Source organism: Balaenoptera acutorostrata, chromosome 20 (assembly GCF_949987535.1).
Source record: "Balaenoptera acutorostrata chromosome 20, mBalAcu1.1, whole genome shotgun sequence".
Classification (NCBI taxonomy): domain Eukaryota; kingdom Metazoa; phylum Chordata; class Mammalia; order Artiodactyla; family Balaenopteridae; genus Balaenoptera; species Balaenoptera acutorostrata.
In genome coordinates, this window is record NC_080083.1 from 55,961,377 (window position 1) to 55,977,118 (window position 15,742).

The 15,742-nt window shown below is 53.1% G+C and overlaps 2 protein-coding genes across 3 annotated transcripts in view; one reads left to right on the forward strand and one right to left on the reverse strand.

Annotated features, from left to right (window-relative positions):
- Nucleotides 1-719: 719 nt before the first annotated feature.
- On the reverse strand, nt 720-2,108 carry AANAT (aralkylamine N-acetyltransferase). The gene is given in 3 exon segments (XM_057536733.1): nt 720-1,016; nt 1,412-1,566; nt 1,880-2,108. Coding segments are annotated over 3 exon segments (615 nt in total). The 5' UTR covers nt 2,043-2,108.
- A 9,648-nt stretch (nt 2,109-11,756) lies between these two features.
- The window catches only part of UBE2O (ubiquitin conjugating enzyme E2 O), a 57,617-nt gene continuing 53,631 nt past the window's right edge, over nt 11,757-15,742 (forward strand). For both annotated transcript variants that reach the window (XM_057535337.1, XM_057535338.1), the window contains exon 1: nt 11,757-12,270. In XM_057535337.1, the coding sequence (XP_057391320.1) occupies nt 11,848-12,270 (423 nt within the window). In that variant the 5' untranslated portion in view covers nt 11,757-11,847. The remainder of the gene's footprint in view (nt 12,271-15,742) is intronic.

Here is a 15,742-nt window from a genome sequence, read left to right on the forward strand (position 1 = left end):
GTTGGGGTCACATGGAGGGGCTCAAGGGGGCCCTTGAGAAGGTGGTGTCAAATCTTTAGACCCCTGCGTTCCCCAAGCCCCAGTCAGGGGTCTGGCTGGGTGGAGGGGAGGGCCGTCCTGGCAGAAGCAGTGCGGAGGTGGGGTGCAGCACTGATCAATTCCCTGCCCCCACCAGCCCTTCACCCCACACCCGGTGGGACAGAGGACCCACAGTAACCGTGGGTGCCCAGGGTGGTGGGGGGATCTGGGAGGTGGCCCCTGCCCTTCCCTGCTCCCGGCTGCCTCCATTCCAGGGATGAGGATGGGAAGGGGCAGCCCTGGGCCTGGGGGAATAAGGGCCCCCTGGGCACCCGGCTCCTTTGGTGAGGACACTGAAGCAGGGCTGCAGGCCGCCTCCCACTGTCCCCAATTCACCCACCCAGCCACACGTGGGCACAGTTTGGATGCAGGGGGTCCAGAGGGCCTCGCGCAGACAGACTGGAGGTTACAGCATTCGTGCCCCAGCAGGGCAGCCTGGGCTGGGAGCAGCCGCCCTGCCCTCTCTTTATTTCACCCCACCCCCACCCCAGGACCCTCTGGGAATTACTGTCTCCCTTCAGGCTGAGCTGAGCTGAGCGACAGCAGGGCAGAGCAGGGGACAGTGGGACTGGGTAGGAGCCCCCAGCCTGCCTCCCCACACCCCTGGCACCCGGCCGTAGGCTCCCCAGGGGGCGGCCAGTTCAGCAGTCACTGTTCCTGCGCAGGGAGGCGTGGCCCCGCAGGGAGCACTGCATCTCCGTGAAGGCGAGTGAGCCCACGGCACACGGGCCCACAGGGTGGAAGCCGAACCTCTGGTAGAAGGGCACCAGCCCGTCCTTGCACATGAGCACGGCCAGGTGCACGCCCGGACGGCCGCCCAGGTGGTGCAGGTAGCGCCAGAGCAGGATGGAGCCCTTGCCCTGCTGCCGGAAGGGGCGGTGCACAGCCAGCACGTGCAGGTGGGCTGTGCGGCCCCTGGGCCTGTGCAGCGTCAGCGACTCCCGGGGGCGAGAGATGGACACGAGTCCAGGTCACCTCTGTGGACACCTGCACCCCCAAACCAGCCCCACCTGGGCCAAGGGCAGGTGCCCCTGAGTGCCTCTAATCAGGACCCCCCTCCTACCCAAGGAGACCCCAAATTGGGACCTACATTCCCAGCCCTATGGCGGTCCCTTCATGAGGGCCTTGAGACCGCAAAGGACTGGTCTTGCCCTGGAGAGGACCCACGTCTGTGCTCATCACTTGGCTCGGAGGAAGAAATCCCAGCCTCCAGGCTCCTCCCCCTACCTGGCTGGCCTCTGTGAGAGCAGGAGGAGCCGGGGCCATCGGGCAGTGGCCTCTCTTCCAGAGGCCTTCCTGGGGCTGGGCATCTCTGCCCCGACCCCTTCCTCACCTGAGTGAGTCTCTCCTCATCCCACAGGGAGCCGATGATGAAGGCCACGAGGCGGCCCTCCACGAGCCAGTCCAGGGACAGCTCAGGACACAGGGCCAGGAAGTGCCGGACCTGGTCCAGGTTCAGGGGGCAGATGCCCGAGACAGAGATGAAGGCTGTGGAGGAGGCCCTGGTGGTGACTCCGCGGCCACCGTGCCACATGCCCACTGTCCACTGAGCACCTGCTCGGATGCTGGGGGTGGGCTCCGTCCGCCCCCAGCCCTCGCCCACAGGAAAGCAGAGGATTCAGGGCTGCTCTTCCCCCCACTTTGCTGAACACGTACGTGCTCTTGCACACGTACGGAAACACCCAGAGTCAGATACTCTGGCGTCCCAACTGCCAAGGGCAGGAGACTCGAGGGTCTTCTCCCCAAGGGCAACAGCGGCAGAGTTCAGCAGCGTCCCGGACCCTGTCGGGGGGCTACCCACCTTCTCACTCAATCTCAGACATGCCAGCAGCATCCTCTGGGGTGAGGCAGCGAAACTCGTTGGCGGGGAGTGTGTGGCGCCGCTGGCGGCTTGGGGACTCTGGGATCCCAGGTGGCAGGTGCAGAGCGACAGGCTTCAGGTAGTGGATGCTCTGAGTGGACATCCTGGCCGCTGCTGCTACCTTGGGGGGCCCCAGCTTCAGAAGTGGCCTCTGTGATGAGGAGGGCCCCTCTGCACCTGTTGCAGAGGAGCGATGGTCAAGGGTCTGGTCCTCATCTCCCGGGGGGCCGTCCAGGGTGATGGTGCATCTTGCCTCTTTTGTAGGGGACCTGGAGTGGGGAGTCTGGGGGCCGGGGTGGAGCGGACAAGCAGGGCGTAGACACTTCCTGCCCTGTCCCTGCTCACTGGGTCCCCGGGTCACTGTTTGTCTCTTTCCCTGTCTGCAGATGTGCACTTCTTAGAGGCGGCCGTCCCTCCCTTACAAAGCCCCACGTCCTGCACGTCGCCCTGCCCTCCCTCCTCCACCTTCTCTCCCCACATCTCCAAGCCCCAAGCAGGGGACTCCTGTTCTTGAATTCTGGGAGCCCGGGGGCAGGGGTCCCACTTATCAGGACTGTGGGGCAGGGGCTCCAGTGTTCCCCCCACAGAGCCAATCACCCCAGGGGCCGTCCACAGGCTCAGAACCAGAAAAACCCAGACTCCTGAGTACTCGGCTGTTGTTGCAAGTGTGGCCGGGCAGCACGTGATGTTGATCTCAGAGATTTCTAATCCGCCCCCCCCGCCCCGCCTCCATTTTACAGGAAGGACGAAGTCAGCAGGGCTCTGGCCACCCTGTGCCCTGTCCCTGCGTGCTGAGGGTGAAACCTCAGATGGCACACAGATGCAGAGGATTACAGTGGCTGGCTGAGGCCCCAGAGTTTTGGGGGAAGAGCACAGGGCTAAGCCTCATGGGTCCACTCTAATCCCTGCCTTGGCGCCAACCGGCTGGCACAGGCATTCACCCTCTGTCCCCTGGAAGCCTGGGCAAGCCCACCTCTGAGGGTCCTTCCAGCTCTGGCAGCCTGAGTATGCCATCATTTAGAGCACTTGCTTGGTGGCCAATTAGAACTGCAGACCCAGAGGTGAGGGGACAGTCTGGGTACTGGATGTAAAGTCAACATCATCAAATGTCCCGGTGTGGGGACACTGGCTCAGGGGCTTCCCTTCTGACCCCTGTTGAGAGGGTTTTGCTCTTTGTGCCACAGTCTCCCTCCAGCACCAGCTCCCTTGAGAGGGTCCTGCGACCACGGCTCCCCCAGCTCTGACTCTGCTCACCCTGCCCCCACTCTGCACTTCTTCTCCCATGATGGCTCCCCTGTAGGGGTCCCACCTTCACCCCCTCCAGCCTGGTCTCCTGTGGGGCCTCCTAGCCCGCCAGACAGGGATACACACATCTGGGCATCAGCTGTGGCTGGCTGCCAGGTCTCTCCTACAGGCTCTGTGGTCCCAGGCAAATCCTGGGCTATGGCTGGGCTCCTGCTCCAGGGCTCCAGAACATTCTATGACAATTGGAGGCAGGTTGTCCAGGGCACATGGTGAACCCCAGAGGGCCATGGGACCTGACTGCCCACCTGCCCCAGCAGAGCCTGGCCTCTGATCCGGCTGAGCCCCCATCCCACTAATGCTCCATAGCGGTGGGATGATGGGTACAGACTTGGCTGTCCTCACGATGGAGTGGACATCTGAGTCACAGTATGGGAAGAACATTCTGAGGGGATGCGTGTCCCCACAGCGAAGCTGGGGCCCAAGCTTGGGGATGTTCTCTCTGGGTTGGAGGGGGGGAACCATTAACAGGAAGAAAGATGAGGAGATGAGCAGACCCAGGATCAGGACACACCCCAAAACCCAAGGAGGGGGTGGCCAGCAGCATCTCATGCAGCCCAGAGTGGAGAAAAGATCTCAGATTCCCCTAACAAGGAGGCCCCTGATGGCTGTTAAGAGTCCTTCCAGGAGAGAGGGGTGGGGTGGGTGGGGACCAGATGCAGTGTTTTGGGGGGCCCCGAAACACTCTGATGATGCCCCTGAGATCCCAGTTTTCGTAGCAGAGCAACTAAAAGGCCTGGACAGGCAGGGAAGGCAGCCCTCAGTTCAGGCACTTGTGCAACTAGTTGCGTTTTCTGGTTGTTTTGAGGGTGGCATCCTTTTCTCATTCCTCCCCTGCACTTAAGATAGGCTCTGCACACCTGGCACGGAGCACATTTTGCCTAATCACATTTACCTTTCCAACCATAATCTGTCACTAGCAGGTTCCCCAGGGGACCGAGGCTGAGATGGAGAATTGTGTGCAGGAGGTTCACTGGGCGAGCTCCCGGGAGCTTATAAACCCCTGGAAAACAGAAATTGTATTGAACGTGTGGCAATGTGCTAGATACAGAGACTAGCAGTCTATCAACTAGGTGGCGATTCTGTTGAGGAGGATGACAGCTCATTGATTTGCTGTGGATTTATTTTGAAGCCTCCTTTGCATAGATAGGCTAACATCACTGCAGGGCTGAATGTGGCCCCAGCCTTATTCAGGGTTCAAAATCTGCCATAGTACACAGGCAGTCTCCTCAGGAACTTTCCAGACCTTTCTGCAACGGAGGTGTCAAAAGCAGGAAGAGATCGCCACCTCCTGGAGAAAGAAGGGACCTACGGCTTTCTGAGCATCTGGAGCCCAGCTCTCCAACAGAAAGATCCCGTGAGTCGCATATGTGATTTTCAATTTTCTAGTAGCCACACGAGAAAAAGCCAAAAGAAACAGGTTAGCTTGATTTTAATAAAATATTGTATTTAACCCGATATATATAAAGTTATTGTCATTTCAACAAGTAATCAATATAAAAATTATTAGACATGTTTCATACTCTGTTTTTTTTTTTCTGTTTTACACTGAGTCTTCAAAATTCAATGTCAATTCAGACCAGCCACATCTCAAGTGCTCAAGACCCACAGGTGGTTAGGGCCCACTGCAGCGGGCAGTCCAGATCTAGAAACTGAAGTTTAAGGAGAGAGCAATGGTGGGGGGAGGCACATGTGTATGTGTGTGCACGTGTGTGTATACATGTGTATATGTACCTATGTGCACATGGGGTGAATGTGCCTGTGTGGGGTGTGTGTCTAGGACAAATGGAGAACTGGGGACTTGAGCAAAGACAGAGGTGTCCCAGGGACCTGTTGGCACCGTCGGGACCTTTGAGAGAAGTTGGTTTGTTTTGTTCAATCATTCAACAAAAGTTTTTTAACTTGACGTATAGTTGATTTACAATGTTGTGTGACTTTCTGCTGTATAGCAAAGTGATTCAGTTATACATATATACAGTCTTTTTCATATTTTTTCCGTTATGGTTTATCACAGGATATTGAATATAGTTCCCTGGGCTATGCAGTAGGACCTTGTTGTTTATCCATTCTATATATAATAGTTTGCATCTGCTAACCCCAAACTCCTAATCCATCCCTCCTCCACCCCCTTCCCCTCTGGCAACCACAAGTCTGTTCTCTATGTCTGTGAGTCTTTTTCTCAACAAAGATCTTTTGAGTACCTACTATGAATCAGAGCTATGCTGGATGCTGGAATACAAAGGTACAAAGAAGATACGGTCCCACAGGAGAGATAGCATGCAAACAAATGGTTGTAATAGAGGGAAATAAATGCAATCAGACAGGTATGATCAGGTATGCGGGGGAATAAGTGGGGAAAATGGGGCTCTTGGAAGACTTCATAGATAAGAAGCCACAAGCTGGGGCTTCCCTGGTGGCGCAGTGGTTAAGAATCCGCCTGCCAATGCAGGACACACGGGTTCAAGCCCTGGTCCGGGAAGATCCCACATGCTGCGGAGCAACAAAGCCCATGCGCCACAACTGCTGAGCCTGCGTTCTAGAGCCCGTGAGCCACAACTACTGGAGCCCATGCTCCGCATCAAGAGAAGCCACTGCAATGAGAAGCCTGCGCACCGCAACAAAGAGTACCCCCTGCTCTCCGCAACTAGAGAAGGCCCGCGCACAGCAACAAAGACCCAACTCAGCCATAAATAAATAAATAGATAGATAGATAGAATAAAAAGAAGCCCCAAGCTGAGTAGTATAAGATGAAAAGAAGTTCTTTGGGTAAAACCATGGGTTGAAGTAGAGGAATAAAAAAATTACAAGCAGATGGTGAAGCAAGTGCAAAGGCATGGAGGCACCAAAAAGCCGGGATCCTGGCGTGAGCAGCTGAGGCCAGAGCGTGGAGTGTGGGTACTGGGTGCCGAGGTGGAAGGCGGGGTGGGAGGTAGGTAGGAGGAACCAACTCATGAAGGGGCCCTTGTGCCATTCTCTGGTGGACCATGGAAAGCCACGGAAAGACGCTAAGCTAAGAAGTCGGATGATCATGCTTATATTTTCAATCTCCCGGGAACAAGGTGGTGAGGCGACTACAGCAACGGCGTAGGCAAGGGATGGAGATGAACTAATAGCAGCAGCTAACGTTGATCAAGCTCCTACCTTGTGCGGGCAGGTGCAAAGCACCTCCCATTCATCATGTCAGTTAAATTCTCAATAGCCCTATCTAGCAGGTACTGTTAATATTCCCATTTTACAGAAAGGAAACCAAGGCTCAGAAAAGTAAAATAAGTTGCCCAAGGTCACATAGTGAGTCAGCGGCAGCACAAGCTTCAAACCCACGTTCATCTAACTGCAGAACCTCAGCTTTAGCCACTGCACCATCCCATCACCACCCCCGCACCAGCCCCTGTGGAGCTGCCCTCCGCGGAGCAGCTCTGGACTTGGGGTTGTGAAAAGGGGGTAGAGGGACCATGACCTGGGCTTTGATGACTTACGGAGCTCAATATCGAGGGCTGACCCTCAGGTGGCCAACTTGGTACCCAGGTAAGTGACCCTGCCATCAACCTGGATGAGGACTCTGGGAAAAGGAAGGGGTTTGGGGAGAAGATGCCACTTTGCACCCGTGGCTGGTCATCCAGGAAACACCCATGTGTTGGTGCTGGGGTGTTGGTGGTGAAGAGCATGGCATGATTAAGCCACTGCAGCCCCGTTGTTCTGCAAGCTGGTCTGGTGGATTTGCTGTCTTTGGCCCCTGTGTCCTCAAGAAGGAGGGAAGCAGGATGAGCCTGCCAAGCCTGGGCTCTCACTATGGCTCAGCCTTCCCACCGTTGCCCTCGGCACAAAGGGTTTCACCCAGTGGATTGCAACCCATCCTCAGAGTCAGGAGTGAGAATGGCCAAGGCCAGCTGGTCTGGGTCCTGATTCTGACTGTACTGCAGGGTGACCTTGGGCAGACCCCACACTTGGTTCTCCCAGGGCATCAATGCAAGGAGAGGTGAGGCTCCAGGGACAAGAAGAGCCCTTTTAACTCCCAGAGCCCGTGATTCTAGAGCAACACACAGCTGGATCTCAGAGGCATTTCTCCAGCCAGCCACTGAGGTGTGGGAGGACTCTCCAGGGCAGCTCCCCTCCTGCCCCACTTTCTGAACTAAAGCCCCCAGTGCTGAAGCCAGCCTAGAGCCGCCCCCCCCCAAACACTCACTGCAGGGTAGAAGGACCTCTCTGCGCCCGTCTGGATTTGCTCCTACACGGAGGTTTGGAGAGGCCGGGCAGGGTAAGGCTCCCCCAGGGGGCGGTGTGGGGCCCGTGCACATTTCATGCATGGGTCTGGAGAGGCAGAGAGTGGCTGGTTAAGATAGGGACAAGACACAGCCTGCTTCCCCGAGATCAGCTCACTCTGTTGTCAGCTCTGCTGCCTCCTGCACCTGGCCAGCTCCCTAGCAAGGGGAGTGTCCAGGCTAGCTCAGTTTCTGGCAGGCACATTTGTAAATAAGCAAAATTCTCCCAAGAAGCATCTCTATTCGCCAAGAAGGGCTGGCTAGGTGTTGGGGCCATGAGAGAAGGGGGTTTCTCCATTGGGGAATAAAGAGTTATTTTCATTCAACAATTATGAAAATAAAAATCAGGCAGTCGCTTCCATCCAGGCTCACCACACTCGCCAGCCTGGATGTGAAGAGACTGTGTCTGGGGGTTTGGGGTTTGGGAAGGAGTCAAGCCTCAAACCTTATCCAGGGCATCTCAGGTCTGAGTGAGGGCACTGAAGGTCACCACGAGGTGGGGAGGAATGTACTGAGCCTCTCTCTGTAAAAGGGCTCAGATGAAGCTCAAACTGGGGGTGATAGAAAGGGCTTTGAGGGACTTCCCTGGTGGTCCAGTGGCTAAGACTCCGCCCTCCCAATGCAGGGGGCCCGGGTTTGACCCTTGGTTGGGGAACTAGATCCCACATGCTGCAACTAAGCGTTCGCATGCCACAACTAAAAGATCCCGCACGCCACAACAAAGATCGTGCACGTGGCAACAAAGATCCCGCATGTCGCAACAAAGACCCGGCGCAGCCAGATAAATAAATAAATAAATAAAATATGAAAAAAAAAGAGAAGAAAGGGCTTTGAGATAGCATGGGCAGGAGAGGGCCAGAGAGCGCTGCTCTCCCCCACCCCAGCTTCAACTCCTCAGGTATACACAGGAGAGGATGGGAAACTGGCCACATGGAAGCACAGAAACCTCAGACTGTACCCACCAAGATGGTACATTATTGCATGCCAATGCTGCGCCAGGCACTTACCAGGCACCAGAGTTACACGTATAAATACAAGAGGATCCACGCGCTCAAAACAGGTTTAGCAAGGGAGGGGTCAGCATTTGAAATCAAGGTCTCTTGCCTACAACCTAGAACGTTCTTGGTGGTGGTGTGGGAGCGGGGCACAGCACAGTCTGGCACGGTGCTTCACAAAGTAGGGGCTCATACTTCCTCCCTCACAGGCGGATAATCTATGTAAAGGTGGGTAATCTATGCAAAGCACTTATCATAGTACCTGGCATTAAGTTACAGCTCAATAAATGGTTGCTACTATTAGCTGTTATTATAAGAAGCCGCAGAATAAACACAGCACATCTTCCTGGAGTGCTAATTTTACTCGACGATTAGGGAAAAAAGGACATTCTTTTTATATTAAAACAAACACTGGCATAAGCTGGAGTAGAACGCAAAGCTCACTTGGAATTTTGACATCAAACAAAGATTTCGGGCCTGCATTGCCCTGCCCCTCCTAACGACTTGCTCACCCCCCATCCGTTGATGGACACAGGACTAGAAAAGCCCCTGCAGGGACTTCCCTGGCGGTCCAGTGGTTAGGACTCCGTGCTCTCACTGCCGAGGGCCCGGGGTTGGGTTCAGTCCCTGGTTGAGGAACTAACATCCCACAAGCCACACGGCATGGCCAAAAAAAAAGACCCTGCACTTGAGTCAGGAAACCTGGGTTCCAACCTGGCTCTGCCAGTTACTACCTTGTGACCTTAGGCGCTGAATTCCTTGGGTTCTGTTTCCTCACTGGTACAAGAGGGTTAATTACACCTATATTCCAGATTGTGATAACAAACAAGATAATGTATGTGAATGTGACTGGCAAAGTGCCTGGTCAATAATAGGTGATCAATAAATGTTAGGTGGATGATCAATAAATGTTAGGTGAACGGGGCCAAGGAGACAGAGCTAAAGGGACATGCTAGATGGAATAGAAGTTACTATGTCACTGCTACTAAGCCTCCCAGGTCTTTATGGGGAAGGGAGTGGGGAACTGTGTCCTTACAGCAATGATTCCAGATGGCCATTCTGCACTGTGGTCTGTGATGGGAAGCCGATGATTTGGGAACCCAGCTGTGGCCCTGAATCATATACTAATTCCCCTTAAGCTCTTTTTCTATATCTTAGTATATGAGTTTTCTAAGATACAGGTCCATTGACAAACCCCCCCCACCCCCCACCCCAAGCCCAATATTACATCAATACTCAATAAGCACTTGGCTCAGGGCATCTCATGTACTCAGGTTGCCATCTGTGCTTCATGCATGTTCTTCTTTTTTTTTTTTTTCTATTTTTTTTAAATGTTTTTTCTTTCATGAGTGTTCTTATAACTTTTCCATGAATGTAGTCTGTATCTTTGGCAGCCTATAAACTACCCAATGACTTTTTTGAAGAACCTAAATACTGTAATATTGAATCATCTTACTAATCTGCCATTGATGGTCTTGCAGAAAATTGTGGAAAAAGAAAAAAGATTTTAACTGAGAAAGGTGAGGGCTATATTCTTGATTATTTCTAATTTCCTTTCAACAACCCATTATGAATCTGTCCACTGAGAATACATCTAAATCTTTTGGAACTTACTTAGGAGACACATTAGTATAATTATTTTTTATATTTTAAAATGGCAATCTGGAGCAGATCATAGGTCTAAGAGTCCTGCCAATCTAGAATTTTAGTCTAGGCAGGGGGCTTGAAATATTATAATAATGTAATATTATAAAAAAGTTCCTTTATTGAGGGAACTATATGCCAGGCACTGGTCTATTTCACTTAATCCTCTCAAATGCCAGATGAGACGGGTACTGCTATTACCTCCCCAATTTTACAGATGAGAAAACTAAGGTGAAAAAAAGTTTATCAGCTTGCCAACTTTATAAGACTAGTAAGTGGCAGTGCCGAAAATTGGAATCAAACTCTTCTTGTTTGTTATGCGGGCTTTCTCTAGTTGCGCTGAGCAGGGCCTAGTCTTCCTTGCGGCGCGCAGGCTTCTCATTGCGGTGGCTTCTCTTGTTGCGGAGCACGGGCTCTAGGTGCGCGGGCTCAGTACCTCCACAGCATGTGGGATCTTCCCGGGCCTGGGACTGAACCCATGTACCTTGCATTGGCAGGCCGATTCTCACACTGCACCACCGGCAAGCCCCTATGGCTTCCACTCTTAACTACCTCACTATCCTACCTCTTGCCATGCATACGCCTCAAGGAGCTTTGAACTCATTTAGGTGTATTTAAAGCCAAACCACAGGGGCCACTAACACTTGCTTACCTTTCTTTCTTTCTTTAATTTTATTTATTTTTGGCTGCGTTGGGTCTTCGTTGTTGCGCGCGGGCTTTCTCTAGTTGCGGCGAGCGGGGGCTACTCTTCGTTGTGGTGCACGGGCTTCTCATTGAGGTGGCTTCTGTTGTTGCGGAGCACTGGCTCTAGGCACTCAAGCTTCAGTAGTTGCAGCGCGCGGGCTCAGTAGTTGTGGCTCTCGGGCTCTAGAGCGCAGGCTCAATAGTTGTGGTGCACGGACTTAGTTGCTCTGCGGCATGTGGGATCTTCCCGGACCAGGGCTCGAACTCGTGTCCCCTGCATTGGCAAGCGGATTCTAAACCACTGTGCCACCAGGGAAGCCCAACTTGCTTACCTTTCTGATCGTTCTCTGGGACTCCTTCACCAACCCCTTGACCAATCCCTGAGGGGTCATAACCTTCCAGGCTGTGCACGGAATTCCCTAACGCAATACACTCTAGATACACTCTCTATGTGGCCTTGCTTACAAGCTGCCTTGGAGCTGCTTTTAAGCTATTTAATGTGTACAGTACATGTTTTGCCTCCCCAACTAGATTGTAAACACCTAGAGGACAGAGACTGTATCTTGTTCTTTCTGTATCCCTCTCAGTGCCTATGACTAGATTGGAGACGCCAGGGGAGCTCATGAAGTGTTGTTGACACTCTTCGGACCATCCTCCGTCCCACCTCGGCCACTCCCCTTTTCCTCGGCGACCACACTACTTCCTCCTCCTGGGTCCCCACCCCTGCCCGCTCCCTCTACTTTTATCCCCTCTGGCCCCGCCCGCCCTCGTGGAGTTCATCCTTTCCCACCTCGCCCCCCGCCCCAGGCAGAATCTCCAGCGTCCCCTAGCGACAAGGCGGTAGCCCCTAGCAACCGCATCTCGGTTTCCTGACGACGACGGCACGTAAGGTCACGTCAGCGCGCCGTGGTTCCGCCCCCGGCGCCGGCTGGCCCCGCCTGCCCGCGCCTCCTTCGCCGCCGCCGCTGCTGCCGTTGCTGCTGCCGCCGCCGCCGCCGCCGCCCGAGACTCGCGCAGAGCAGTTATGGCGGATCCCGCAGCGCCCGCGCCCGCAGTCCCGGCTCCCGCCCAGGTCCCGGACACGGCCCCGGACGAGACCTCGGCCCCGGACGCAGCCCCCGCCCCGGCCCCGGCGCCGGCGCCCGCCCCGGACTCGGCCTCCGGGCCGTCCTCGGACTCCGGTCCCGAAGCCGGCTCGCAGCGGCTGCTGTTCTCTCACGACCTGGTGTCGGGCCGTTACCGCGGCTCGGTGCACTTCGGGCTGGTGCGACTCATCCACGGCGAGGACTCGGACTCGGAGGGCGAGGAGGAGGGCCGCGGGAGCTCGGGCTGCTCCGAGGCGGGGGGCGCGGGCCACGAGGAGGGCCGGGCCAGCCCGCTGCGCCGCGGCTACGTGCGCGTCCAGTGGTACCCGGAGGGCGTCAAGCAGCACGTGAAGGAGACCAAGGTGCGGCTGGGCGGCGGGCCGGCGGGCGGGGGCCGGGCCCGGGGGCCGACGGAGGACCGAGTTGGCTGCTAGAGCCCTAGGGTAGGAGGGGAGATGTGCGGGGCGCTGCCCGGAATGGTGCAACTGCAGTGGGCCGAGGTGGGAGGACAAGCCTCAGCGGAGGGGACGCTCCGGTGCAAAGTCATTGCACTAGCCCTGGGCCACCGGGCCCCGGGCTTCCGCACGCGGAGGACTTCCAAGCCGTACTAGGCTGCGGTGTCGGCCTCAAGATCGTGTATGTGGACCCACTTTAGTGGGGGGAACTCCTGGGGCTCTCGGCTTTACACCAGTGCGGCGTTTTGCTGACCCCCAAGGAGCTACATGCTGCATTGTGCATCCAGAAAGGAAGGCCGTGCCGGTCCGGTCCGTGCAGGGAGGGGTTGTGGCATTCCAAAACAAAGATAGAAGTGAAAATCGCGGCCGACATAAAACCCCAAGAAGTTCACTAGATTACAGAATGCGTTATTATGGGTGAAGAAAACCAACTCCTTTGTGTTTTACCTTGTTGCCTCGTTTTAATTGCTGCAGGGAACTTTGAGTAAATCATTAACAATCAGAGTCGTGATATTAATAGTACTGGGGGAGCAGGGAGGGATGTGACAGCTGCTGACTGGCATTGATGACTCTTAAGTACAGTTGGACTTCTTGAAAAAAAAAAATACTATAGAACCATGGATGGAGGAGAGCCACCCATTTGGAAACCTGAAGGGTTTTTTTTTTTTAACCTGAGGCCATTAAGGAAACGTCAGACTTCCCTATGATGTTGGTGAATATTGCAGTTTTACAAAACTGCAAAAAGCGTTCATCGTCATAACCTGAAACTGTGAACCAAGGTTGGTTTGGTGGTTTTCATGACTTGTTTTCTTGAGTGTGAATTCCTATCAGTGATTCAGACAGACACACACGCCCCCTGTATTTTTCACCCCTTCTTCATCTCCTCCTCCTCTCCTTCAAGAAAACATTTCGAAGCAGGAATCAGGCCTGAGCTGGTTTAGCTGCCTGGGATGTTGAGTGGTGTGATTTCAGGGGAGGGCACTTTAGAAATTAATCTGGGTTTCTCACACCCTGGGAGACAAAGGTGACCTGCACAAGGGGTCTGTGATGACAGCTCAGGCGGGGAAAAAGGCCTCACTCCCAGGAAGAGCCTGTGATCCATTTCCTAGTGGCAGAAGTGACTGCTGATACCAGCGAGGTCTTTTTCCTGGCCAGTGCACGGGCATCCACAGACACAGAAATCTGCACGCAGGACCCCTGGCTTCCCCTCAGAGAAATACAAATCAGGCGGTAGTTTCTCTGACTCAGAGAGAAAATGGTAAGTTCATGCAAAAGTATGTGGAAAAGATTACTTTCTGCAGCAGAATGCTTCTTCAAAATTACCACCAGTATTGCCGTGTTGGGAAGAGAAGATTTTTGCTCTTTACGCTGTGTTTGTGCATTGTCACACTAGCAAATGGTTGCTAGCGTTTTCCCGTGGGTTCTTAAAAAATGTTTTGCCCTAACCATCTTCTCTAAAGGTTTATGACTTCTGGAACAGAACTCGTTTTACTCTGTCATGACCTCCTGCCCTGGGACTCAGGGAGGCAGGCCTAGCTCATTGCCGGGAGCTGCCATGTTTATCAGTTGTTGTTCCTGTTCATCTTGACACTGGTGGTTAACTTTGTTTACAGTTATGTTCAGTCTGTCTCCCCCCACCATGTGTAATTATACGAAGTTTGACTTAAAATACCTATCTTGGAATTTAGTAGAAAATAGCTTTAAGGCGCCAGCTTGGATATATTTTGAAGCTGTCCTCTTGACTTGCTTTGAATTTGTTGAAATCCATCGTGGCTCCAGTGGTGATGTTTTCTTTGCCATTGTAGTTTCTGCAGCTTCTGAGCTTGGCAGAAGCTAAGGGATATAAGAATTCTAGGAAGTGGTGACATGTAGTGTCTACTCATGGATGGCAGGACCCACTGCTGCTTTTAGGATTTGAGAATAGGCTTATTTGGGAGGGAGAGGCAAGTTTATACCTGATAGGTACCTCTCCGTTACCCTGAGCCGTAGGCACAGATGACCCTGGTCAGCTGAATGTCTCTCTTGCTTTGCTCCTGACCACCCACTAGGGTGATGGGGTGGGTCCTGGGGCCTTGCAGCATTGTGGTTTAGGAAGATTTTCCTTCTCACCTCGCACTCCTTATAAATCCATTGAGGTGACGGTGTGCTGTAAGGGAAAGACCATTAGACCGAGACTGAGCATTTAGGTTCTGATTCCTGGTCCACCACTAATCTGGTTATGAGATTTGAGAAGCCAATTATTGATAGAATCAAATAGTGACAATCTTGGGAAACTTAATTCTTTTTAAAGCTGCCACCTATTGGCATATTATAAATAGTGTCCTGTTAGTGTGGATTGTTTAGTAGGCTGTGGAGTGTTTTTGCAGCTTTCATGTTAGTACGGTGACAGTGAGTAATCTTAGTCTCTTGATTTCTTTTAAGTTTTTAATGAACAAATTCAGAAAACTCAGAGAGAGAGATGAAGAGGCTGGCCAACAAGTCCTACCCCCTCCTGGCCACTACCATGAAAATTATCCTCAGAAATAAAATAAGTAGTTCTTCCTAGAAACTGGAATTTATGGTCCAGCTCCTGAGGCTTCAAGCAGCCAAAGTTAAGCTTCTTTAGGACTTAAAAGAAGCACGCAGTTTGAGCTCCTTCCTTTCCTTGAGCTCCTGACCCCTTCAGTATGGTAGCTGATTTATCTACTTGAAACTTTTCCCATTTGGCCACGGGTCTCCTATGCGGAGATTTGCCCCATCCCCATCAGTGGTCATCCTTTGAGTAAATTTTTGGAATAAAGCCAAATGCCGATGGCCTCTTCCCCTTCTTGAGCATTGGCTAGACATGGTGGGTCTTTCTGGTCTCCACGTGAGATGGTTGGACAGAGTGGCCCCTATAAGGAAGAGAGCTAACTGCTGTCTGTCTGTCCAGGTTTAGGGCCTTCCTGTTTACACTGCTTTAGCTTTCCTTTGCTTTCCCATCTCTTGTGCGTTGTCTTTTGCTCTCAGTTGCCGCAACTTTCAGCGTCTCGCCTGGTTTGAAATTTAATGTCTCTAAATTAAAGCTGTCTGTTCATGATCATCCTGCTTTTGTGAGATGTTGTGTGTGTGTGTGTGTGTGTAGCATCCCTGATGTCAGGAATTGGCTTTTCAGTCTATTTTTGGCTCCTACTCAGGCCATCATTTCCATGGGGAAAGCTATTTAAGTGTAGCATCACAGCATGAGAAGTTTGCTTGCCTCGCTTGTCCAGGTGCTGGGCCCATTAAAAGCAGTTGTTCTTAGTGATGTAAGGTTAACCAAGATGCAGGACTAAGTGCATCTAATTACATTTTATTCAGGTAGGATCACAGCGCTTGTGGCATCTCACCGTTGTTCTGTGATTTTAGTCTTCGTCCCTTG